Source organism: Poromitra crassiceps (genome assembly GCF_964638095.1).
Source record: "Poromitra crassiceps genome assembly, chromosome: 8".
In the NCBI taxonomy this organism is placed as follows: domain Eukaryota; kingdom Metazoa; phylum Chordata; class Actinopteri; order Beryciformes; family Melamphaidae; genus Poromitra; species Poromitra crassiceps.
This window is the reverse complement of record NC_139629.1, coordinates 19,304,433-19,328,924: the sequence shown is the minus strand read 5'-3', so window position 1 is coordinate 19,328,924 and position 24,492 is coordinate 19,304,433. Positions and strand designations below refer to the sequence as shown.

The following is a 24,492-nucleotide window of genomic DNA, read 5'->3' as shown; positions in this document are numbered from 1 at the left end:
CGTGCACCCACCAGGTGTGGTCGTAACGTACCTACACACTGTGTTATGAGCACACCTGGTGGCACCAGGTGTGGTCGTAACGTACCTACACACTGTGTTATGAGCACACCTGGTGCCACCAGGTGTGGTCGTAACGTACCTACACACTGTGTTATGAGCACACCTGGTGGCACCAGGTGTGGTCGTAACGTACCTACACACTGTGTTATGAGCACACCTGGTGCCACCAGGGATGAGACAGTGGGTGTGTTTGCGGTCAAGTGGTGCTGCTGCGGACGTATAGCTCTGTGTGTGTGTGTGTGTGTGTGTGTGTGTGTGTGTGTGTGTGTGTGTGACGTGTGTGTGCGTGCGTGCATGCGTGCGTGTCTGTGTGTGCACGCATGTAAAATATTGCATATCACATCTAGGTTAATATGGCAGGGTGTATGTCAGTTAGCTTAGCTATACAGTACATGTAAAAAAGAGTTAAAAGCAGGTGAGCAAAATTCTGAAGGACCAGCCTACCATGCAGCCATGTATGCAGTCCCAAATCAAGCACGGAATACACTGAATAATCATGAGAATTGTATGCAAACATACCAGTTAATTTCCACACAATAACACACAAAGTTGTTGTATAAGCTTCTGACAGAGTTAATAATATGAATCATGATCTAAGCCGATGCTAAGCAAGATGGCTTTGGCAGAGAGAAGTATTGTGATCGGATTTGAATTATAGGATGACACAGCAATCACCGGTTTCTGCACGCACACACACGCGCGCGCACGCACACACACACACACACACACACACACACACACACACACACACACACACACACACACACACACACACACACACACACACACACACAAAATCCGGCACTGAATATCCAATTCCTTTGTCTGCTTGCTCGTCCGTCCCCATAGCATAAGTATGCAGGTTTACACTGTACACGAATTCAATAATTTCATGTGTTATACATCATGATCTTCCACAGCAGCACCTAGTGTAGGCTATATATATATATATATATATATATATATATATATATATATATACACATTTAATAACAACGTGACAAGTCATTAAAGACCTGTCTTATATGAAATGTCTATGTTTCAGTCTGACAGGATTTGTCTAGCTTGTGCTCATTATATCTCATGATTGTCACAACGCTGTTACACTGGATGTGTCAACGTCGTTCTGCTCGCCTCTATAGTCAATCATCTACTCTATACACTACAGTATCAAATTAGGCTCTGGTTAATGGTTATTTCCTGTCTTGGGTCAATCAATGCAAATGATGCACAGCAGTAAATAGTGTATGGAAAGGCGATTACAGGAGACGCTTGCTGGGTCGCGGACGGGATCAGAAAACAATTAGCATTAATTAGGTCAATCACTGACTGGCAAGAGAAAAGACGTGAAGTACAGCACACTGTGCTGTTAGCTAACTGTACTGTAGCTGGTGTGGGCGACAAAAGCAAACAGCCTGTCACAAGTCAGTAGCAGTAACACCATTGTAACCATGGCTAGTAATATTTAACGTTAGCGGGGCTTAGCCTGTTGAGTCCACCTAGCTGCGTTATTCTGCACTGAACACATTAAAAAAAAAAAATAATACATGTCTGATATCTAACGCAAGGTCTGGCCGGGAGAAGGATACTTGCTGGACGGATCTCTGAGTGGACGTATCTGGCGACTGGGACTCTTTCAAGAGCTGTAAAATTTGTTGAAGTCCCTGCTCGTCTGGCTTCCATTCACACTCCATCTTGATTTGCTGCAGCGGAGGAAAAAAACACAGAGGATTTGTCATCTATATCAGCCAGCGGAGCCCAGTAGGCTAGAGGGGCAATGTTTTCAGCAGAGCAGGGGGGCACGTACACGTAACATTACCTAGCTGGATAAACCGTTATAGCTACACAGGGTGAGTTTAGCTGTTTTGGACTCAAACGACGTACCCGAGTAGTGACTTATCCTGATATGAGCGTCTGGCTTCTCAGAGACATGGGCCTGTCTAACATCCGTTTTCGCAACAAGCTGGAAAGCTGTGGTCTGCTGGGTGCTGGCCATACAGATTCATGTCGCACTAACTAGCAGCACTGAGAGCGGTCCGACGGGTCCTAGTGCTAGACATTTTCATCAAGACATGTTTACAAAACACGCACCCAAGGTGGGCCAAACAATGTTGGTGTTTTTGTCTTCCTACATGTCTCTGGTTTATATTTGGTATGATATCCCTGCTGATCTTGTAGATGAATGATAGTTATATAACTCTGTAAACAAACCTGCTATTCCCATATAGTCCAGTAATAATGTGGGTCACCACAGAGTAACAGACACAGACAGACAAGTGTATTGCGCCCTCCTCTGGACTAGAGTCAAAGTCATACACCAAAGTACAAGCTGAAACGATAACAAACCAAGGGAAAATAACTACATTACACAAACATTACAGGGGCGTAAATACAGACAATCCAGGCAGTTCGGTTGCACTGGGGCCCCTGGGGTAATAGGGTCCATGGAGAGAGCAGGCTCTCCAGCAATGTACTGGGCAAAGAATGGGCCCTTGCAAATGACTCAAATGACACGACACCCCAGAAATACGCCTGTGTTCAAATAAGAAGAGACATTAGATTTAAAGTGGTGCCATTTGCAATATATATGCCCCTGAAAGACAAACCATCTCTGTCATGGTTTTCTTTTTTTCTTTTCTTTTTTAAATAGTCAGTAGCGATCTATAACAAAATTATGCTTATTCAACATAAAATCAACATTCATCAACATTAAACATGTTAAAGTCTGCAGTCATTTCAGAATCATGGTGAAATAGACAGGTCCTCTGCTCTCAGGTGCTGATGCTTGTTTTAACATTTAAATATTACCGGATGTCAGAGCGCTATCCATGGTTCTGATGGCCAGACTTTCTCTATTCCCCATACCATAGCCTAAGTCAGTGGTTCTCAACCTTTTTGAGCCGCAACCCCCAAAAAACTTTAGACTGGGGTTCGCAACCCTCCTCCCGCCGCAACCCAACCCAATGACACTTTCACTCACTCACTGAACTTGTTTTTATAATGGGGTGTGTGTGTGTGTGTGTGTGTGTGTGTGTGTGTGTGTGTGTGTGTGTGTGTGTGTGTGTGTGTGTGCGTGCGTGCGTGTGTGCGTGCGTGCGTGCGTGTGTGTGTGTATGTATTGTAACGAATCAGGTATTCGTCCAGGAACCTGGAGACTTGTAGTTGGTACAGGGCTTTTATTCGGGGCTTCACACTCCTAGCTTCCAGCTCTTAGCCACACACGGCTACGCTCCTCGCTAACCCACGTCTACTCACGTTCATCACATAGCTTTGACTGACAACACCACGAGACAGGAAGTGCCACTTACACACCGTTCCCCCCAGGAACTACCCCATTACATGTCAAAACGCCGGGTCGCTACATACTCCCCGCCCAACAAAAAGCCAGCTCCCACACTGGCACCCACAACCCACACATCCCCCTGTACCAAAACACACCAACACAATAACATTTTTCCCCAACAACCCCCACAGACATTAAATTTCCCCCAAACAGTCTTTTCTTATTTCCCCAGTTAATTCTTCGTTCCACCACCACCATTTCGTTACTTCACATCATTTACATTTTCAATTTACAATAACCCGTTTACGTTTTCCCTCTTTTCTCTTCACACTCATTTTCACCCACATTTCAATTAACATTCCCATCCCAATAGCCCTTTTCTTTTTACACACATTTAAATTCAACCCCGTCACATTTACATTCAACCATAACCCCCATTTACATTATCTCTTTTCTCTTTTTACCCTTTTACCTTCATTTATCCCCCTTTCAAAGCTTCTGTCCCACCTGAAGCACTCTAGTCCCTCTCAACCCCCAGTGGGGTTAGTCCTTCGCAGGGTGACTGCCTTCGGTCCCCCCCCCCTGTGCTCCACAGCCATCGCACGCACTGCAGTAGCTCCGCACGTCCTCCTTGTGTTTGCCCCAGTAGAAAAGTTTACGAACCTCACAGAGCATCTTCTCAGGCCCGTCATGATCCTTACCGCTGCGGCCCCTGTGCGCCCACTGCAACACCAATTTCCGCAGGCAGCTGGGAATAACCGTCTGGAACCCCCTGATCCTGTGCCTTCCTCTCCTCTCCAACAGCCCATCTTCATCCAGATGCAGGTCCGAAAACATGTTCCACAGTCCCTTCGTGGCACCAGAACACACGTGCATCTCCTCCACAGGGGGCCGGCGTCCGGCCGCTACCCACGCGAGCACCGGACCGATATCCGCGTCCTCCGCCTGCCTGCGTCTCCACTCATGCCCGTCGACCTCCCAGATGGCCCTCTCGTCGTCTGTCGGTTCCACAGCTAAACAGTACTCCTCGTCTTCCTCCACCTCTTGTACTCGCTCGTCCTCCCGTCCCGCTCCCCCAGGGGGCGGCGTGTTCAGGACAGCAGGGGGGACACAACCAGCATCGATCTCCACCTCGGCCTCCCGCACCACAACCGTGGGGGGCACAGAGCAGCTATGCTGGGCCGGCTCATCCGGCATTAACCCCTCTCGCTCACCTGGAGACACGAGCGTCGCTCTCCCGACTGTAACAGCGTTGCAGATGATGTCTCTCTCTTCCCTCTGGCTGTTCAACACGATCCCCGCTCTCCTGATGGTCTCGTCGCTGATGATGATGTCTCCCTCTACCGGCTGGTATGCAGAGCAGCTAGGCTCCTCCGGCGTTATCAACACCCGTCCATCTGGACACACAGTCCACACTCTCCTGACCTGAATAACCGGCTCTGCACTGCTCCGCTGCTCCCCCGGCTGTGTGTCTCCTCCGTTCCCCAAAGTCTCAGTGCACTCTCTGGCTAAGTGCTCAGGTGAACGGCACGTCCAACAGAGTCTCACCTGCCCACCGCCTGCACGTCTCTCTTCTCCCGCTGTCCTCCGGTCTCCGACAGCCTCTCGACACTCCCTGGCTAGGTGTCCAAACGCACCGCATGACAGACACCCGGCCGTCCCCAGTGCCGTTGCTCCGCGTACCTGGTCTGTCCCCCGGGACCGCTGCGACACCACCTCGCTAGATGCCCAGGTTTCCCACAAGTCCAACACAGTCTCTGTTGCGGATCCTCCGGCCGTTCTCTACACTGCGTCACCTCTCGCAGCATTTGCATCAGCTCTACTGCCCAGGCAGGCGTAGCTTCCAACAGCCGTCTGACTTCTTTCAACAAACGGGCTTCCATACCCGCAAGCACCGAGCTGATCACCGTCATCAGCACCTCTTTCCTCCCATTCACCGGCGGCCATTCTCCGCTGCGCACCATCACACGTGGTGCTCGTAGCAGCTAGTATACGCAGCTAGCCTGCTACCGCTAGGTCGCTCGAGCCCTCAGCCGTCGATTCCAAATTTCTCCGTCGTTCCTCCTCACTCTCTCCCCTCTCGGCCGACGCAGAGGCGATACCGCTTTACTTGCTGACACCAATGTAACGAATCAGGTATTCGTCCAGGAACCGGAGACTTGTAGTTGGTACAGGGCTTTTATTCGGGGCTTCACACTCCTAGCTTCCAGCTCTTAGCCACACACGGCTACGCTCCTCGCTAACCCACGTCTACTCACGTTCATCACATAGCTTTGACTGACAACACCACGAGACAGGAAGTGCCACTTACACACCGTTCCCCCCAGGAACAACCCCACACCTCAGTTCCTAGCTACACACCGAGACACCCCATTACATGTCAAAACCCTGGGTCGCTACAGTATGTATTGCTTGCATGTGTGTACTTTGTAACGTTGTAACGAGCGTGTACTAGGACCGGTCAACATTGCTTGCACTGGGGTCCGTCATGACTACCCTACGGCTACGCCACTGCTGAACAGAACAAAAGGATGCATCGGTAGGAGGGAGAGAGACTGACGGTCTGAAGGTCTTCTTAAGCCCAAAGAGTGCACCGGGCCCACTTATAGATGTTTTATTATAAGGCAAGGCAAGTTTATTTGTATAGCACATTTCACACACAAACCCATGACCAAAATAGTCATAATATGTAAATTCTGTCATTGTGTTACTTATGGTTGGAATTCTAGTGAAAATAAATGATTACCCTTTTTGTTGGAGACCCCTTGGAACCCCCTCAAGGACCCCTGGGGGTCCCTGGACCCCACTTTGATAATCACTGAACTAACCTGCATACAGCTTCATGATAAGCAAATAAGACATTTTGCCAATCACAGCATTACCAAGGGTGCTTTACATATATTATGCCCTTCAAAAAGGGCCTATTGTAATACATAGGCCTATACTGTAGTATAGTATAGACCTATATCTAGGTCCTAGACCACCATTGACCACACAGATAAACATACAACCATAAAGTTTATTAATATGACATGGCAATGACCACATAAATAGTGTGGTGCCATCATACACAGCTATGTAATGTTAGCCTATTTTTAGTGGCCGGGCCAGCGAAGCGGCAGGGCCACTTCTTGTATTTGCCTGTATTATTATTAGTGGCCGGGCCAGCGAAGCGGCAGGGCCACTGCTTGTATTTGCCTGTATTATTATTATTTTTCTTCTCCCAGGAAGTCAGACTTCCCATGCATGAATATAAACCAAACTTTGCACAAAGGTCCAGTCCCATGCTAAAGTAAGTTGATGTGAATTTGGCGCCTATAGTCCTGATGGTGGCGCTACAGCGACCGTCTAAAGTTTCAAACTTTGAAAATTCATAACATATCAGGCATATGGGCTATGGCTTTGGCACTTTCACCGAAATGTGTGCCCAAATGAGGAGAAACTTTTGTACGCTGCAACCTATGGCCAATTATGAAGTCTAAAGACCGCAAAACTGCAAAAACTGTAAAACTAATTAAACCCTACTCCTCCCACAGTTTTTCTTCAAACGACACCAAACTCCAGCATCTGCATCGTTAGACTGTCCTCCACAAAACTATCAAACAGATATTTGATAGATCAAAAATTGAGCCCACAGTGCATCAAAATGTTTTACTGTAAATGGTACTTTAAACAGCTAATGCAAATTCTTGCTAAATAAAGCTTGAATCTCCACTGATCACTGATGATGTCATCAGTGATGTCATCAGTTTTGTGACATCACTGATGATGTCATCTATAAATCGCTCAGCCTTCCTCTCCATAACAGCAGCTCTGCCTTATGCCCCAGCCCTGTCATGAACTGCAGTGTTCTAAGCAGACTGGATTGCATGCAGCAGATGATAGAAAGCTCATGCATAAGAGACTTGAGACTTGACTCATCCTCCCGGGAAGTTCGACCTCCCATGGATGAAAACTAACCAAACTTTGCACAAAGGTCCAGTCCCATGCCAAACGTCTTTGACACAAATTTGGGGGCAATAGTCCTAACGGTGGCACTACAGCGACCGTCTAAAGTTTAAAACTTAAAAAATTCATAAAAAATCAGGCGTACGTGCTACGGCTTTGCAACTTTCACCGAAATGTGCGCCTAAATGAGGGGAAGCTTTTGTACAATGCAAACTATGGCCAATTATGAAGTCTAAAGACCGCAAAACTGCAAAAACTGCAAAAACGAATTAAACCCTACTCCTCCCACATTTTTTCTTCAAACGACACCAAACTTCAGTATCTGCATCGTTAGACTGTTCTACACAAAAGTATCAAACCAGATTTTCGATCGGTCAAAAATTGAGCCCACAGTGCATCAAAACGTTGAATTCTGGCCCCGTGTATAGCCTAATTACCTTAATTACCTTTGGCAATTAGGTTGTATTTGTGATGTCATCAGTCAGTCAAGCAATTGTGATGCCATCACTGATGTCACTCGAGCAATTGTGATGTCATAATATTTTTTTTCCCCATTGACTTGCATGGGGTTTCGAAAAATCTTGCAGTAAATTAGCTGTAATTCAGAAACCATAACAGCTACAGCTACGAAACTTGGTAGGGAGGTGCACAGAGGGGCCTTTTATTCTACACGAAAGAATTACACAAATTGAGCAGATGGTGGAGCTATAACAGCCCTCTTTACATTCTGGTCCATAACTTCTGAACCGTATGGTCTATCATCAAACTTCTTTTTTCCCTGGATTCCTTGGGTCCTTCCGCATCTACTCATCTAGGCCACGCCCATTTCCGTCTGACTAGATTTTCCGCCATTTTGAATTTGGTCCAAAACAGTTTTTTTGAGATTCCCCCTTGAAATTTTGTCCAGTCTTCACCAAACCAAAGCACACATCATGTGATGAGTGTCCTGCACAACACTGTTTCGTGGTATTTGAAAAAAGCACACCGTTGCGATATAATCGACTTCCAAACTTCTGTGGGTGGGGCCAATTTCACAAGAATCACCATAACTCTAGAACACAACGTGCGATCCTAACCAACCTTGGTCCAGGTGTGGAAGGATGTACTCTGAGCCTATAGGATAAATATTGTGTCATTTCGCCTTTAGGGGGCGCTATAGCAGCATTCAGTACCTGTACCTTCTAAATTGTTTTATTTTGAAGGGCGGCAGGAAGTGCTGATTCATTGTCATTATGGCCAACCTTCCTTCTTGTATTGACACTTGACACTTCTGAGCTGATTTCAAAGCTCAAGGCTCAAGGCTTTTTTGCTACCTCTCTTATTCTACCTAACTATGTGTTTTCTTCCCATCCCTGTTGTAACCTCAGCCCACAGACGCCGTAGACACGGCTGCTTCAGGTGTAGTAACCCTGGTAATCTCTCCCACCCTAAGCGCGCAAACAGTCCTTTTACTATTGCCGGAGGTCTCTGGAACTGTCAGTCGGCTGTTAAGAAAACTGAGACCATCTCGGCTCATGCTCTATCTCAAACCCTCCACTTTCTAGCTCTCACAGAGACCTGGATCATTCCTGAAAACACAGCTACACCTGCTGCGCTCTCTGCTGCATATTCCTTCTCGCACACCCCTAGAGCCTCTGGCCGTGGAGGTGGCACTGGTATCCTCATCTCTCCCAAATGGACCTACACTGTCACCTCTCTCTCTCATCTGTCTATCTCATCTTTTGAGTCCCATGCAGTTGCCGTATCCCTACCCATCAAGCTCAACATTGTGGTAATCTACCGCCCGCCTGGTCCGCTTGGTCACTTTCTGGACGAGCTGGACACCCTCCTCTCCGTCTTTCCTGAGGATGGTACTCCACTCATCCTTCTGGGAGACTTCAACATCCAGCCAGTAACCTTACAATCTCCGTCTTTCCTTAACTTCTTCTCATCCTTTGACCTTTACCTCTCTCAATCTCCTCCTACTCACAAAGCAGGGAATGTGCTTGACCTGGTCTTCACGAGATCCTGCTCCACCTCTAATCTCACTGTGACCCCTCTTCTTGTATCCGACCACCACTTTATCACCTTCTCCCTTCCCATCCCCCTCCCCTCCTCCCACCCATCTCCCCCCCACTCTACCACCACCCGACGCAACCTAAAAACTCTCTCTCCCAACTCCCTCTCTTCTACCATCCTCTCCCTACTTCCCCCTGCCGAGCAATTTGCTCTCCTGTCCACTGACGAGGCTTCCACTACTCTTCTCTCCTCTCTCTCCTCTGCTCTTGATTCTCTTTGCCCACTCACCACTAAGCCTGCCCGATCTTCTCCCCCTTCTCCTTGGCTGACTGAATCTCTGCGAACTTATCGAACTGAGCTTCGGTCAGCTGAGAGAAAATGGAGAAAATCACATCTCCCTGAAGATCTCTCTTCCTACCACCTTATCCACTCAAACTTCACTGATGCTGTCTCTAAAGCAAAAACCTCCTTCTTCATCTCTGAAATCCAGTCCTCTGCATCCAATCCCAGTAAACTGTTCGCCACCTTCTCCACGCTCCTCAACCCTCCCTCCCCTCCCCCTCCATCCTCCCTCTCTGCTGATGATTTTGTAACCTTCTTTACAAAAAAGGTGGACGACATCAGCTCCTCCTTCCATCCTCCAGCCACCCTCACTAACACTCCCGACTCCAATCCTGCTCCTCAGCCCCCTGCCCCTGGATTTGCTTCCTTCTCTCCTCTCTCTCCTGATGAAGTGCTTAAACTCATCAGCTCAAACCGAGCCACTTACTGCCCCCTCGATCCTATCCCTTCCTCTCTCCTCCAAACCATCTCACCTAACATATCTCCCTTCCTCACTACCTTCATTAACTCCTCTCTGTCCTCTGGTCTTGTCCCCCCTGCTCTAAAGACTGCAAGAGTCAAGCCTCTGCTTAAGAAACCCTCCCTTGACCCTACTGCTATTCACAACTACAGACCTGTCTCTCTTCTCTCATTCCTTTCCAAAACCCTCGAACGAGCAGCGTCCGAACAACTTTCTCTCTATCTCTCCCAAAATGACCTCCTGGACCCTCTGCAGTCCGGTTTCAAGGCCTCTCACTCCACTGAGACAGCTCTTCTTGCTGTCACAGAGGCCCTTCACACTGCTAAGGCCTCATCCCTCTCTTCTGTTCTTGTCCTCCTTGACCTGTCTGCTGCCTTCGATACAGTCAACCACCAAATCCTTCTTTCCACTCTGTCTGACCTCGGCATTTCAGGCTCTGCACTCTCCTGGTTTGCTTCTTACCTCTCTAACCGCTCATACCAGGTCTCATGGAGAGGGTCCCTCTCCAGATCCTGTCCTCTTACCACCGGTGTCCCCCAGGGCTCAGTCCTGGGCCCCTTACTTTTCCTTCTCTATGTCAGATCTCTTGCCTATGTGATCTCTTCTCATGGCTTTTCTTATCACTGCTATGCTGATGACACCCAGCTTTTCCTTTCTTTCCCCCCCTCTGACACTCAAATCGAGGCTCGCATCTCTGCATGCCTCAAAGACATTGGCGACTGGATGTCTGCCCACCACCTCAAGCTCAACCTTGGTAAGACCGAGCTACTCTTCCTCCCAGGAAAAGACTGCCCTCTTGCAGATCTCTCCATCTCCATTGACAACACCACTGTACTCCCCTCCCAAACAGCCAAGAACCTCGGGGTGATCCTTGACAACCAGCTGTCTTGCTCTGCCAACATAGCTGCTACAGCGCGCTCCTGTAGGTTCTCTCTCTACAACATCCGCAAAATCCGTCCCTTTCTCACAAGAGAAGCGACTCAACTCCTGGTCCAGTCTCTTGTCTCCTCCCGCCTGGACTACTGCAACGTGCTTCTGGCCGGCCTACCTGCCACCGACATCCGACCGCTTCAGCTCATTCAGAACGCTGCAGCCCGTCTGATATTCAACCAACCCAAATTCTCTCACGTCACTCCCCTCTTCCAGGAGCTCCACTGGCTTCCCATCTCGGCCCGCATCAAATTCAAGACACTGGTACTGGCCTACAGGGCAGTACACCAGACAGCTCCCCGGTACCTGCAATCCATGGTCAGGTTCCAAACCTCTCACCGCTCCCTTCGCTCCTCCACCAGTGCAGGTCGCCTCGCCCCTCCTTCGCTACGGGGGCTCAAAAGTCGCTCATCCCGATCTCGACTCTTCTCGTCCCTGGCACCTCAATGGTGGAACGAGCTTCCACCTTCGGTCAGGACTGCTGAATCACTGCCGATCTTTCGGAAAAGACTAAAGACACACCTTTTCAGGCTCCATCTGGGCCCTTCTTGATCTAACTTCGTCTCTCTCTTTCCTTATATAAAAAAAAAAAAAAAAAAACCTAACCAACCTTGTACCACTAACCTAAACTTGTACCACTGTTCCTTCAGAAGCTGTAGTTGTCATAGACTGTGCTCCATAGTTGATTGTTCTATTGCAGACAAAAAATGTGTTATTGTAAGTCGCTTTGGATAAAAGCGTCTGCCAAATGACGTAATGTAATGTAATGTCAAGGCTCAAGGCTCAAAGCGAAGCGGCAGGGCCACTGCTTGTATTTGCCTGTATTATTATTATTTTTCTTCTCCCAGGAAGTCAGACTTCCCATGCATGAATATAAACCAAACTTTGCACAAAGGTCCAGTCCCATGCCAAACTAAGTTGACGTGAATTTGGCGCCATTAGTCCTGATGGTGGCGCTACAGCGACCGTCTAAAGTTTCAAACTTTGAAAATTCATAACAAATCAGGCATATGGGCTAAAAAACACAGAGGATTTGTCATCTATATCAGCCAGCGGAGCCCAGTAGGCTAGAGGGGCAATGTTTTCAGCAGAGCAGGGGGGCACGTACACGTAACATTACCTAGCTGGATAAACCGTTATAGCTACACAGGGTGAGTTTAGCTGTTTTGGACTCAAACGACGTACCCGAGTAGTGACTTATCCTGATATGAGCGTCTGGCTTCTCAGAGACATGGGCCTGTCTAACATCCGTTTTCGCAACAAGCTGGAAAGCTGTGGTCTGCTGGGTGCTGGCCATACAGATTCATGTCGCACTAACTAGCAGCACTGAGAGCGGTCCGACGGGTCCTAGTGCTAGACATTTTCATCAAGACATGTTTACAAAACACGCACCCAAGGTGGGCCAAACAATGTTGGTGTTTTTGTCTTCCTACATGTCTCTGGTTTATATTTGGTATGATATCCCTGCTGATCTTGTAGATGAATGATAGTTATATAACTCTGTAAACAAACCTGCTATTCCCATATAGTCCAGTAATAATGTGGGTCACCACAGAGTAACAGACACAGACAGACAAGTGTATTGCGCCCTCCTCTGGACTAGAGTCAAAGTCATACACCAAAGTACAAGCTGAAACGATAACAAACCAAGGGAAAATAACTACATTACACAAACATTACAGGGGCGTAAATACAAACAATCCAGGCAGTTCGGTTGCACTGGGGCCCCTGGGGTAATAGGGTCCATGGAGAGAGCAGGCTCTCCAGCAATGTACTGGGCAAAGAATGGGCCCTTGCAAATGACTCAAATGACACGACACCCCAGAAATACGCCTGTGTTCAAATAAGAAGAGACATTAGATTTAAAGTGGTGCCATTTGCAATATATATGCCCCTGAAAGACAAACCATCTCTGTCATGGTTTTCTTTTTTTCTTTTCTTTTTTAAATAGTCAGTAGCGATCTATAACAAAATTATGCTTATTCAACATAAAATCAACATTCATCAACATTAAACATGTTAAAGTCTGCAGTCATTTCAGAATCATGGTGAAATAGACAGGTCCTCTGCTCTCAGGTGCTGATGCTTGTTTTAACATTTAAATATTACCGGATGTCAGAGCGCTATCCATGGTTCTGATGGCCAGACTTTCTCTATTCCCCATACCATAGCCTAAGTCAGTGGTTCTCAACCTTTTTGAGCCGCAACCCCCAAAAAACTTTAGACTGGGGTTCGCAACCCTCCTCCCGCCGCAACCCAACCCAATGACACTTTCACTCACTCACTGAACTTGTTTTTATAATGGGGTGTGTGTGTGTGTGTGTGTGTGTGTGTGTGTGTGTGTGTGTGTGTGTGTGTGTGTGTGTGTGTGTGTGCGTGCGTGCGTGTGTGCGTGCGTGCGTGCGTGTGTGTGTGTATGTATTGTAACGAATCAGGTATTCGTCCAGGAACCTGGAGACTTGTAGTTGGTACAGGGCTTTTATTCGGGGCTTCACACTCCTAGCTTCCAGCTCTTAGCCACACACGGCTACGCTCCTCGCTAACCCACGTCTACTCACGTTCATCACATAGCTTTGACTGACAACACCACGAGACAGGAAGTGCCACTTACACACCGTTCCCCCCAGGAACTACCCCATTACATGTCAAAACGCCGGGTCGCTACATACTCCCCGCCCAACAAAAAGCCAGCTCCCACACTGGCACCCACAACCCACACATCCCCCTGTACCAAAACACACCAACACAATAACATTTTTCCCCAACAACCCCCACAGACATTAAATTTCCCCCAAACAGTCTTTTCTTATTTCCCCAGTTAATTCTTCGTTCCACCACCACCATTTCGTTACTTCACATCATTTACATTTTCAATTTACAATAACCCGTTTACGTTTTCCCTCTTTTCTCTTCACACTCATTTTCACCCACATTTCAATTAACATTCCCATCCCAATAGCCCTTTTCTTTTTACACACATTTAAATTCAACCCCGTCACATTTACATTCAACCATAACCCCCATTTACATTATCTCTTTTCTCTTTTTACCCTTTTACCTTCATTTATCCCCCTTTCAAAGCTTCTGTCCCACCTGAAGCACTCTAGTCCCTCTCAACCCCCAGTGGGGTTAGTCCTTCGCAGGGTGACTGCCTTCGGTCCCCCCCCCCTGTGCTCCACAGCCATCGCACGCACTGCAGTAGCTCCGCACGTCCTCCTTGTGTTTGCCCCAGTAGAAAAGTTTACGAACCTCACAGAGCATCTTCTCAGGCCCGTCATGATCCTTACCGCTGCGGCCCCTGTGCGCCCACTGCAACACCAATTTCCGCAGGCAGCTGGGAATAACCGTCTGGAACCCCCTGATCCTGTGCCTTCCTCTCCTCTCCAACAGCCCATCTTCATCCAGATGCAGGTCCGAAAACATGTTCCACAGTCCCTTCGTGGCACCAGAACACACGTGCATCTCCTCCACAGGGGGCCGGCGTCCGGCCGCTACCCACGCGAGCACCGGACCGATATCCGCGTCCTCCGCCTGCCTGCGTCTCCACTCATGCCCGTCGACCTCCCAGATGGCCCTCTCGTCGTCTGTCGGTTCCACAGCTAAACAGTACTCCTCGTCTTCCTCCACCTCTTGTACTCGCTCGTCCTCCCGTCCCGCTCCCCCAGGGGGCGGCGTGTTCAGGACAGCAGGGGGGACACAACCAGCATCGATCTCCACCTCGGCCTCCCGCACCACAACCGTGGGGGGCACAGAGCAGCTATGCTGGGCCGGCTCATCCGGCATTAACCCCTCTCGCTCACCTGGAGACACGAGCGTCGCTCTCCCGACTGTAACAGCGTTGCAGATGATGTCTCTCTCTTCCCTCTGGCTGTTCAACACGATCCCCGCTCTCCTGATGGTCTCGTCGCTGATGATGATGTCTCCCTCTACCGGCTGGTATGCAGAGCAGCTAGGCTCCTCCGGCGTTATCAACACCCGTCCATCTGGACACACAGTCCACACTCTCCTGACCTGAATAACCGGCTCTGCACTGCTCCGCTGCTCCCCCGGCTGTGTGTCTCCTCCGTTCCCCAAAGTCTCAGTGCACTCTCTGGCTAAGTGCTCAGGTGAACGGCACGTCCAACAGAGTCTCACCTGCCCACCGCCTGCACGTCTCTCTTCTCCCGCTGTCCTCCGGTCTCCGACAGCCTCTCGACACTCCCTGGCTAGGTGTCCAAACGCACCGCATGACAGACACCCGGCCGTCCCCAGTGCCGTTGCTCCGCGTACCTGGTCTGTCCCCCGGGACCGCTGCGACACCACCTCGCTAGATGCCCAGGTTTCCCACAAGTCCAACACAGTCTCTGTTGCGGATCCTCCGGCCGTTCTCTACACTGCGTCACCTCTCGCAGCATTTGCATCAGCTCTACTGCCCAGGCAGGCGTAGCTTCCAACAGCCGTCTGACTTCTTTCAACAAACGGGCTTCCATACCCGCAAGCACCGAGCTGATCACCGTCATCAGCACCTCTTTCCTCCCATTCACCGGCGGCCATTCTCCGCTGCGCACCATCACACGTGGTGCTCGTAGCAGCTAGTATACGCAGCTAGCCTGCTACCGCTAGGTCGCTCGAGCCCTCAGCCGTCGATTCCAAATTTCTCCGTCGTTCCTCCTCACTCTCTCCCCTCTCGGCCGACGCAGAGGCGATACCGCTTTACTTGCTGACACCAATGTAACGAATCAGGTATTCGTCCAGGAACCGGAGACTTGTAGTTGGTACAGGGCTTTTATTCGGGGCTTCACACTCCTAGCTTCCAGCTCTTAGCCACACACGGCTACGCTCCTCGCTAACCCACGTCTACTCACGTTCATCACATAGCTTTGACTGACAACACCACGAGACAGGAAGTGCCACTTACACACCGTTCCCCCCAGGAACAACCCCACACCTCAGTTCCTAGCTACACACCGAGACACCCCATTACATGTCAAAACCCTGGGTCGCTACAGTATGTATTGCTTGCATGTGTGTACTTTGTAACGTTGTAACGAGCGTGTACTAGGACCGGTCAACATTGCTTGCACTGGGGTCCGTCATGACTACCCTACGGCTACGCCACTGCTGAACAGAACAAAAGGATGCATCGGTAGGAGGGAGAGAGACTGACGGTCTGAAGGTCTTCTTAAGCCCAAAGAGTGCACCGGGCCCACTTATAGATGTTTTATTATAAGGCAAGGCAAGTTTATTTGTATAGCACATTTCACACACAAACCCATGACCAAAATAGTCATAATATGTAAATTCTGTCATTGTGTTACTTATGGTTGGAATTCTAGTGAAAATAAATGATTACCCTTTTTGTTGGAGACCCCTTGGAACCCCCTCAAGGACCCCTGGGGGTCCCTGGACCCCACTTTGATAATCACTGAACTAACCTGCATACAGCTTCATGATAAGCAAATAAGACATTTTGCCAATCACAGCATTACCAAGGGTGCTTTACATATATTATGCCCTTCAAAAAGGGCCTATTGTAATACATAGGCCTATACTGTAGTATAGTATAGACCTATATCTAGGTCCTAGACCACCATTGACCACACAGATAAACATACAACCATAAAGTTTATTAATATGACATGGCAATGACCACATAAATAGTGTGGTGCCATCATACACAGCTATGTAATGTTAGCCTATTTTTAGTGGCCGGGCCAGCGAAGCGGCAGGGCCACTTCTTGTATTTGCCTGTATTATTATTAGTGGCCGGGCCAGCGAAGCGGCAGGGCCACTGCTTGTATTTGCCTGTATTATTATTATTTTTCTTCTCCCAGGAAGTCAGACTTCCCATGCATGAATATAAACCAAACTTTGCACAAAGGTCCAGTCCCATGCTAAAGTAAGTTGATGTGAATTTGGCGCCTATAGTCCTGATGGTGGCGCTACAGCGACCGTCTAAAGTTTCAAACTTTGAAAATTCATAACATATCAGGCATATGGGCTATGGCTTTGGCACTTTCACCGAAATGTGTGCCCAAATGAGGAGAAACTTTTGTACGCTGCAACCTATGGCCAATTATGAAGTCTAAAGACCGCAAAACTGCAAAAACTGTAAAACTAATTAAACCCTACTCCTCCCACAGTTTTTCTTCAAACGACACCAAACTCCAGCATCTGCATCGTTAGACTGTCCTCCACAAAACTATCAAACAGATATTTGATAGATCAAAAATTGAGCCCACAGTGCATCAAAATGTTTTACTGTAAATGGTACTTTAAACAGCTAATGCAAATTCTTGCTAAATAAAGCTTGAATCTCCACTGATCACTGATGATGTCATCAGTGATGTCATCAGTTTTGTGACATCACTGATGATGTCATCTATAAATCGCTCAGCCTTCCTCTCCATAACAGCAGCTCTGCCTTATGCCCCAGCCCTGTCATGAACTGCAGTGTTCTAAGCAGACTGGATTGCATGCAGCAGATGATAGAAAGCTCATGCATAAGAGACTTGAGACTTGACTCATCCTCCCGGGAAGTTCGACCTCCCATGGATGAAAACTAACCAAACTTTGCACAAAGGTCCAGTCCCATGCCAAACGTCTTTGACACAAATTTGGGGGCAATAGTCCTAACGGTGGCACTACAGCGACCGTCTAAAGTTTAAAACTTAAAAAATTCATAAAAAATCAGGCGTACGTGCTACGGCTTTGCAACTTTCACCGAAATGTGCGCCTAAATGAGGGGAAGCTTTTGTACAATGCAAACTATGGCCAATTATGAAGTCTAAAGACCGCAAAACTGCAAAAACTGCAAAAACGAATTAAACCCTACTCCTCCCACATTTTTTCTTCAAACGACACCAAACTTCAGTATCTGCATCGTTAGACTGTTCTACACAAAAGTATCAAACCAGATTTTCGATCGGTCAAAAATTGAGCCCACAGTGCATCAAAACGTTGAATTCTGGCCCCGTGTATAGCCTAATTACCTTAATTACCTTTGGCAATTAGGTTGTATTTGTGATGTCATCAGTCAGTCAAGCAATTGTGATGCCATCACTGATGTCACTCGAGCAATTGTGATGTCATAATATTTTTTTTCCCCATTGACTTGCATGGGGTTTCGAAAAATCTTGCAGTAAATTAGCTGTAATTCAGAAACCATAACAGCTACAGCTACGAAACTTGGTAGGGAGGTGCACAGAGGGGCCTTTTATTCTACACGAAAGAATTACACAAATTGAGCAGATGGTGGAGCTATAACAGCCCTCTTTACATTCTGGTCCATAACTTCTGAACCGTATGGTCTATCATCAAACTTCTTTTTTCCCTGGATTCCTTGGGTCCTTCCGCATCTACTCATCTAGGCCACGCCCATTTCCGTCTGACTAGATTTTCCGCCATTTTGAATTTGGTCCAAAACAGTTTTTTTGAGATTCCCCCTTGAAATTTTGTCCAGTCTTCACCAAACCAAAGCACACATCATGTGATGAGTGTCCTGCACAACACTGTTTCGTGGTATTTGAAAAAAGCACACCGTTGCGATATAATCGACTTCCAAACTTCTGTGGGTGGGGCCAATTTCACAAGAATCACCATAACTCTAGAACACAACGTGCGATCCTAACCAACCTTGGTCCAGGTGTGGAAGGATGTACTCTGAGCCTATAGGATAAATATTGTGTCATTTCGCCTTTAGGGGGCGCTATAGCAGCATTCAGTACCTGTACCTTCTAAATTGTTTTATTTTGAAGGGCGGCAGGAAGTGCTGATTCATTGTCATTATGGCCAACCTTCCTTCTTGTATTGACACTTGACACTTCTGAGCTGATTTCAAAGCTCAAGGCTCAAGGCTTTTTTGCTACCTCTCTTATTCTACCTAACTATGTGTTTTCTTCCCATCCCTGTTGTAACCTCAGCCCACAGACGCCGTAGACACGGCTGCTTCAGGTGTAGTAACCCTGGTAATCTCTCCCACCCTAAGCGCGCAAACAGTCCTTTTACTATTGCCGGAGGTCTCTGGAACTGTCAGTCGGCTGTTAAGAAAACTGAGACCATCTCGGCTCATGCTCTATCTCAAACCCTCCACTTTCTAGCTCTCACAGAGACCTGGATCATTCCTGAAAACACAGCTACACCTGCTGCGCTCTCTGCTGCATATTCCTTCTCGCACACCCCTAGAGCCTCTGGCCGTGGAGGTGGCACTGGTATCCTCATCTCTCCCAAATGGACCTACACTGTCACCTCTCTCTCTCATCTGTCTATCTCATCTTTTGAGTCCCATGCAGTTGCCGTATCCCTACCCATCAAGCTCAACATTGTGGTAATCTACCGCCCGCCTGGTCCGCTTGGTCACTTTCTGGACGAGCTGGACACCCTCCTCTCCGTCTTTCCTGAGGATGGTACTCCACTCATCCTTCTGGGAGACTTCAACATCCAGCCAGTAACCTTACAATCTCCGTCTTTCCTTAACTTCTTCTCATCCTTTGACCTTTACCTCTCTCAATCTCCTCCTACTCACAAAGCAGGGAATGTGCTTGACCTGGTCTTCACGAGATCCTGCTCCACCTCTAATCTCACTGTGACCCCTCTTCTTGTATCCGACCACCACTTTATCACCTTCTCCCTTCCCATCCCCCTCCCCTCCTCCCACCCATCTCCCCCCCACTCTACCACCACCCGACGCAACCTAAAAACTCTCTCTCCCAACTCCCTCTCTTCTACCATCCTCTCCCTACTTCCCCCTGCCGAGCAATTTGCTCTCCTGTCCACTGACGAGGCTTCCACTACTCTTCTCTCCTCTCTCTCCTCTGCTCTTGATTCTCTTTGCCCACTCACCACTAAGCCTGCCCGATCTTCTCCCCCTTCTCCTTGGCTGACTGAATCTCTGCGAACTTATCGAACTGAGCTTCGGTCAGCTGAGAGAAAATGGAGAAAATCACATCTCCCTGAAGATCTCTCTTCCTACCACCTTATCCACTCAAACTTCACTGATGCTGTCTCTAAAGCAAAAACCTCCTTCTTCATCTCTGAAATCCAGTCCTCTGCATCCAATCCCAGTAAACTGTTCGCCACCTTCTCCACGCTCCTCAACCCTCCCTCCCCTCCCCCTCCATCCTCCCTCTCTGCTGATGATTTTGTAACCTTCTTTACAAAAAAGGTGGACGACATCAGCTCCTCCTTCCATCCTCCAGCCACCCTCACTAACACTCCCGACTCCAATCCTGCTCCTCAGCCCCCTGCCCCTGGATTTGCTTCCTTCTCTCCTCTCTCTCCTGATGAAGTGCTTAAACTCATCAGCTCAAACCGAGCCACTTACTGCCCCCTCGATCCTATCCCTTCCTCTCTCCTCCAAACCATCTCACCTAACATATCTCCCTTCCTCACTACCTTCATTAACTCCTCTCTGTCCTCTGGTCTTGTCCCCCCTGCTCTAAAGACTGCAAGAGTCAAGCCTCTGCTTAAGAAACCCTCCCTTGACCCTACTGCTATTCACAACTACAGACCTGTCTCTCTTCTCTCATTCCTTTCCAAAACCCTCGAACGAGCAGCGTCCGAACAACTTTCTCTCTATCTCTCCCAAAATGACCTCCTGGACCCTCTGCAGTCCGGTTTCAAGGCCTCTCACTCCACTGAGACAGCTCTTCTTGCTGTCACAGAGGCCCTTCACACTGCTAAGGCCTCATCCCTCTCTTCTGTTCTTGTCCTCCTTGACCTGTCTGCTGCCTTCGATACAGTCAACCACCAAATCCTTCTTTCCACTCTGTCTGACCTCGGCATTTCAGGCTCTGCACTCTCCTGGTTTGCTTCTTACCTCTCTAACCGCTCATACCAGGTCTCATGGAGAGGGTCCCTCTCCAGATCCTGTCCTCTTACCACCGGTGTCCCCCAGGGCTCAGTCCTGGGCCCCTTACTTTTCCTTCTCTATGTCAGATCTCTTGCCTATGTGATCTCTTCTCATGGCTTTTCTTATCACTGCTATGCTGATGACACCCAGCTTTTCCTTTCTTTCCCCCCCTCTGACACTCAAATCGAGGCTCGCATCTCTGCATGCCTCAAAGACATTGGCGACTGGATGTCTGCCCACCACCTCAAGCTCAACCTTGGTAAGACCGAGCTACTCTTCCTCCCAGGAAAAGACTGCCCTCTTGCAGATCTCTCCATCTCCATTGACAACACCACTGTACTCCCCTCCCAAACAGCCAAGAACCTCGGGGTGATCCTTGACAACCAGCTGTCTTGCTCTGCCAACATAGCTGCTACAGCGCGCTCCTGTAGGTTCTCTCTCTACAACATCCGCAAAATCCGTCCCTTTCTCACAAGAGAAGCGACTCAACTCCTGGTCCAGTCTCTTGTCTCCTCCCGCCTGGACTACTGCAACGTGCTTCTGGCCGGCCTACCTGCCACCGACATCCGACCGCTTCAGCTCATTCAGAACGCTGCAGCCCGTCTGATATTCAACCAACCCAAATTCTCTCACGTCACTCCCCTCTTCCAGGAGCTCCACTGGCTTCCCATCTCGGCCCGCATCAAATTCAAGACACTGGTACTGGCCTACAGGGCAGTACACCAGACAGCTCCCCGGTACCTGCAATCCATGGTCAGGTTCCAAACCTCTCACCGCTCCCTTCGCTCCTCCACCAGTGCAGGTCGCCTCGCCCCTCCTTCGCTACGGGGGCTCAAAAGTCGCTCATCCCGATCTCGACTCTTCTCGTCCCTGGCACCTCAATGGTGGAACGAGCTTCCACCTTCGGTCAGGACTGCTGAATCACTGCCGATCTTTCGGAAAAGACTAAAGACACACCTTTTCAGGCTCCATCTGGGCCCTTCTTGATCTAACTTCGTCTCTCTCTTTCCTTATATAAAAAAAAAAAAAAAAAAACCTAACCAACCTTGTACCACTAACCTAAACTTGTACCACTGTTCCTTCAGAAGCTGTAGTTGTCATAGACTGTGCTCCATAGTTGATTGTTCTATTGCAGACAAAAAATGTGTTATTGTAAGTCGCTTTGGATAAAAGCGTCTGCCAAATGACGTAATGTAATGTAATGTCAAGGCTCAAGGCTCAAAGCGAAGCGGCAGGGCCACTGCTTGTATTTGCCTGTATTATTATTATTTTTCTTCTCCCAGGAAGTCAGACTTCCCATGCATGAATATAAACCAAACTTTGCACAAAGGTCCAGTCCCATGCCAAACTAAGTTGACGTGAATTTGGCGCCATTAGTCCTGATGGTGGCGCTACAGCGACCGTCTAAAGTTTCAAACTTTGAAAATTCATAACAAATCAGGCATATGGGCTATGGCTTTGGCACTTTCACCGAAATGTGCGCCTAAATGAGGAGAAACTTTTGTACGCTGCAACCTACCTTTTGTGCAACCTCAAAAGGTAAACATAAACTGGTTCCGACTGGAACTCGGCTTTAGCCCTATCCGGGCCCCTATCCGGCTTACCGGATTGTAAACTCACAAGCTTAGGAGTCAGGTCTGGTTGTCCTTGCTCAGCTCTCTCTCTCTGAGCCTCTTTGCTCTGCTTCTCCTCTCTCAATGAGTGTGTCCCTCTGCACTTAGTCTCCTCTGGGCCTAATCAGGTGGATGGGGAACATCTGGGCCCAATCAGGTAGTTTGGGGACAGCTGGGTGAGTTTAGTCAGGTACACCATCCTCCTGAGACCACATGATGGAGCCAACGGGCGGGGACATAGCAGCCCTCAATCACCATGCCCATCAGCCCCTTACAACATGTAGTCGTGTACACGGTGACATCCCTAGTTACAAGCGTTGTGCTTGTTGCTCTGCAAGTGGTTCCAATACTTGATGATTTCGTTGGGCTGGAAGCGGTGGGACGTTATCAGGTGGCTGTACGTGCAGCTGGAGTACGGCACCCGCTCGTGGTTGAAGAACCCCTTGGGAGGCGGCGCCGGGTCAATGTGCAGCTTGGCCAGGTAGATCCCCACGTACACGTCCTCCAGGTGCAGCCTGGGTATGCTGAGCGACGCCTGGTAGATCAGCTCCGCCATGTCCCCGGAGAACACGTACCCCGTGCCCGAGCAGAAGGCTGGGTAGGGCTTGGAGGGGTACAGTTCGGGCGGCATGTACCATTTGCTGTCCTTGTTGCGGAATGGTGTGTGGCCCCTCACCACGTGGCCCGTGAAGTACCTCTGCCTGGGCGGCAGCTCGGGCTTCAGCAGCTTCTGGATGAGATACTCTGTGTTGACGAACATGTCGCTGTCCGTCTTCATCACGTAGCAGGCGTGCGGACAGTGGGTCGCCACCCAGTTCATGCCCATCAGGGTTTTGATAGTCAGGTTGTGGTACGTGTCCTGGTAGTCCTGTTGGATGATGTCGTGGTGGACGCGGCTCTCCTCCTCTATGCTGCGCTGGAGGAAGGTGTCCAAGCCCTTTCCCGCGCCGAGCAAAAAGAGACGAACGAAGCCCAGCCCCATGCTCTCGTTCCCCCACGTCTGGCGAATGGCGTCGCGGGCGCCGGCCTGGCCTGGTTCGGCAGTGATGAGGAGGAGGAGGAAGGGCGTACTGTCCCTGCACTTGAAGGGCTCATTCAGGATGTAGTGGTAGGGCTGGGCGCTGAGCCTCCCTCCCACACCTAGGTAACTGAAGAGGGTGAAGAGCAGGGCCAGAGAGAGGAGGCCTGCCAGATCACGCTTGACTCTCCAGGTCATCTTGATGGGACAGCAGTGCCGGCGTCTCCACTGCATGGTGCAGGTCGGGGTCGCAGGGGGCTGCTGCTCGCTTCAAATACTGTAGGGAAGTTTATGTGCTTGCCTTGGGTGAAGTGTGAAGTTTGCTGGATCTTAGGTAAGGGCTCACGGGCAGTGATCGGTTAGAACCACAGAGATGTCTTTCAGGCGAATTTATTTGGAATATCAGGCAGAAGCAGTATACAGAGTGGCATACAGATTGCAGAAAGGGGAACAGGACCAATACATGTCATAGCAGAACAACACCTTTTATACCCCCCCACATTCGAGGTATGACATCGTTAGTGATGTCACAACGTCCGGGGAGGTATGACATCATCGATGACCTCATAAAGTCACGTCTGCCATCACAGTCAGCCTAGACCGTCTGACTTCGCTGATGACCTCACAGGGGAAACTCTGACATCACCGATGACCTCACGAGGTGAACTCTGACATCATCATCGATGATGTCACAGCGGTGTCATCATCATTACGTCGTTGGCGCCTTGGTTCGTGGGCGTCAATTGCCCCAAGAGCAGGCCTGATGGTGGGCCATTATGGACCATTTTCTACATATACAATCAGTGGTACAACAGTGATGATGTCACAATTGTTCGAGTGTAGCAAAGTTGTGCAATTGTGTGCTGCGCATGCCAATAGTGCCGAGATGACTGATGATGTCATAGGCGTTGGGACATTATTAGTGGCCGGGCCACTTATTGTATTTGCCTGTATTATTATTATTCTCCCGGGAAGTTCGACTTCCCATGCATGAAAACTAACCAAACTTTG

General features: G+C 49.0%; 1 protein-coding gene and 1 pseudogene across 2 annotated transcripts in view; both read right to left on the bottom strand.

Annotated features, from left to right (window-relative positions):
* Positions 1-1,754, bottom strand: part of tnpo1 (transportin 1) — a gene marked incomplete at its 5' end in the record, with an annotated part of 44,213 nt that extends 42,459 nt beyond the window's left edge. Inside the window, one exon of the mRNA XM_083640901.1 lies at positions 1,650-1,754. Within this exon, the coding sequence (XP_083497027.1) occupies positions 1,650-1,754 (105 nt within the window). The remainder of the gene's footprint in view (positions 1-1,649) is intronic.
* Positions 1,755-22,767: 21,013 nt separating this feature from the next.
* On the bottom strand, positions 22,768-23,715 carry LOC310780542 (beta-1,3-galactosyltransferase 2 pseudogene; annotated as a pseudogene). Its single transcript has one exon. The product of its transcript is annotated as a beta-1,3-galactosyltransferase 2 pseudogene (transcript).
* Positions 23,716-24,492: the final 777 nt, after the last annotated feature.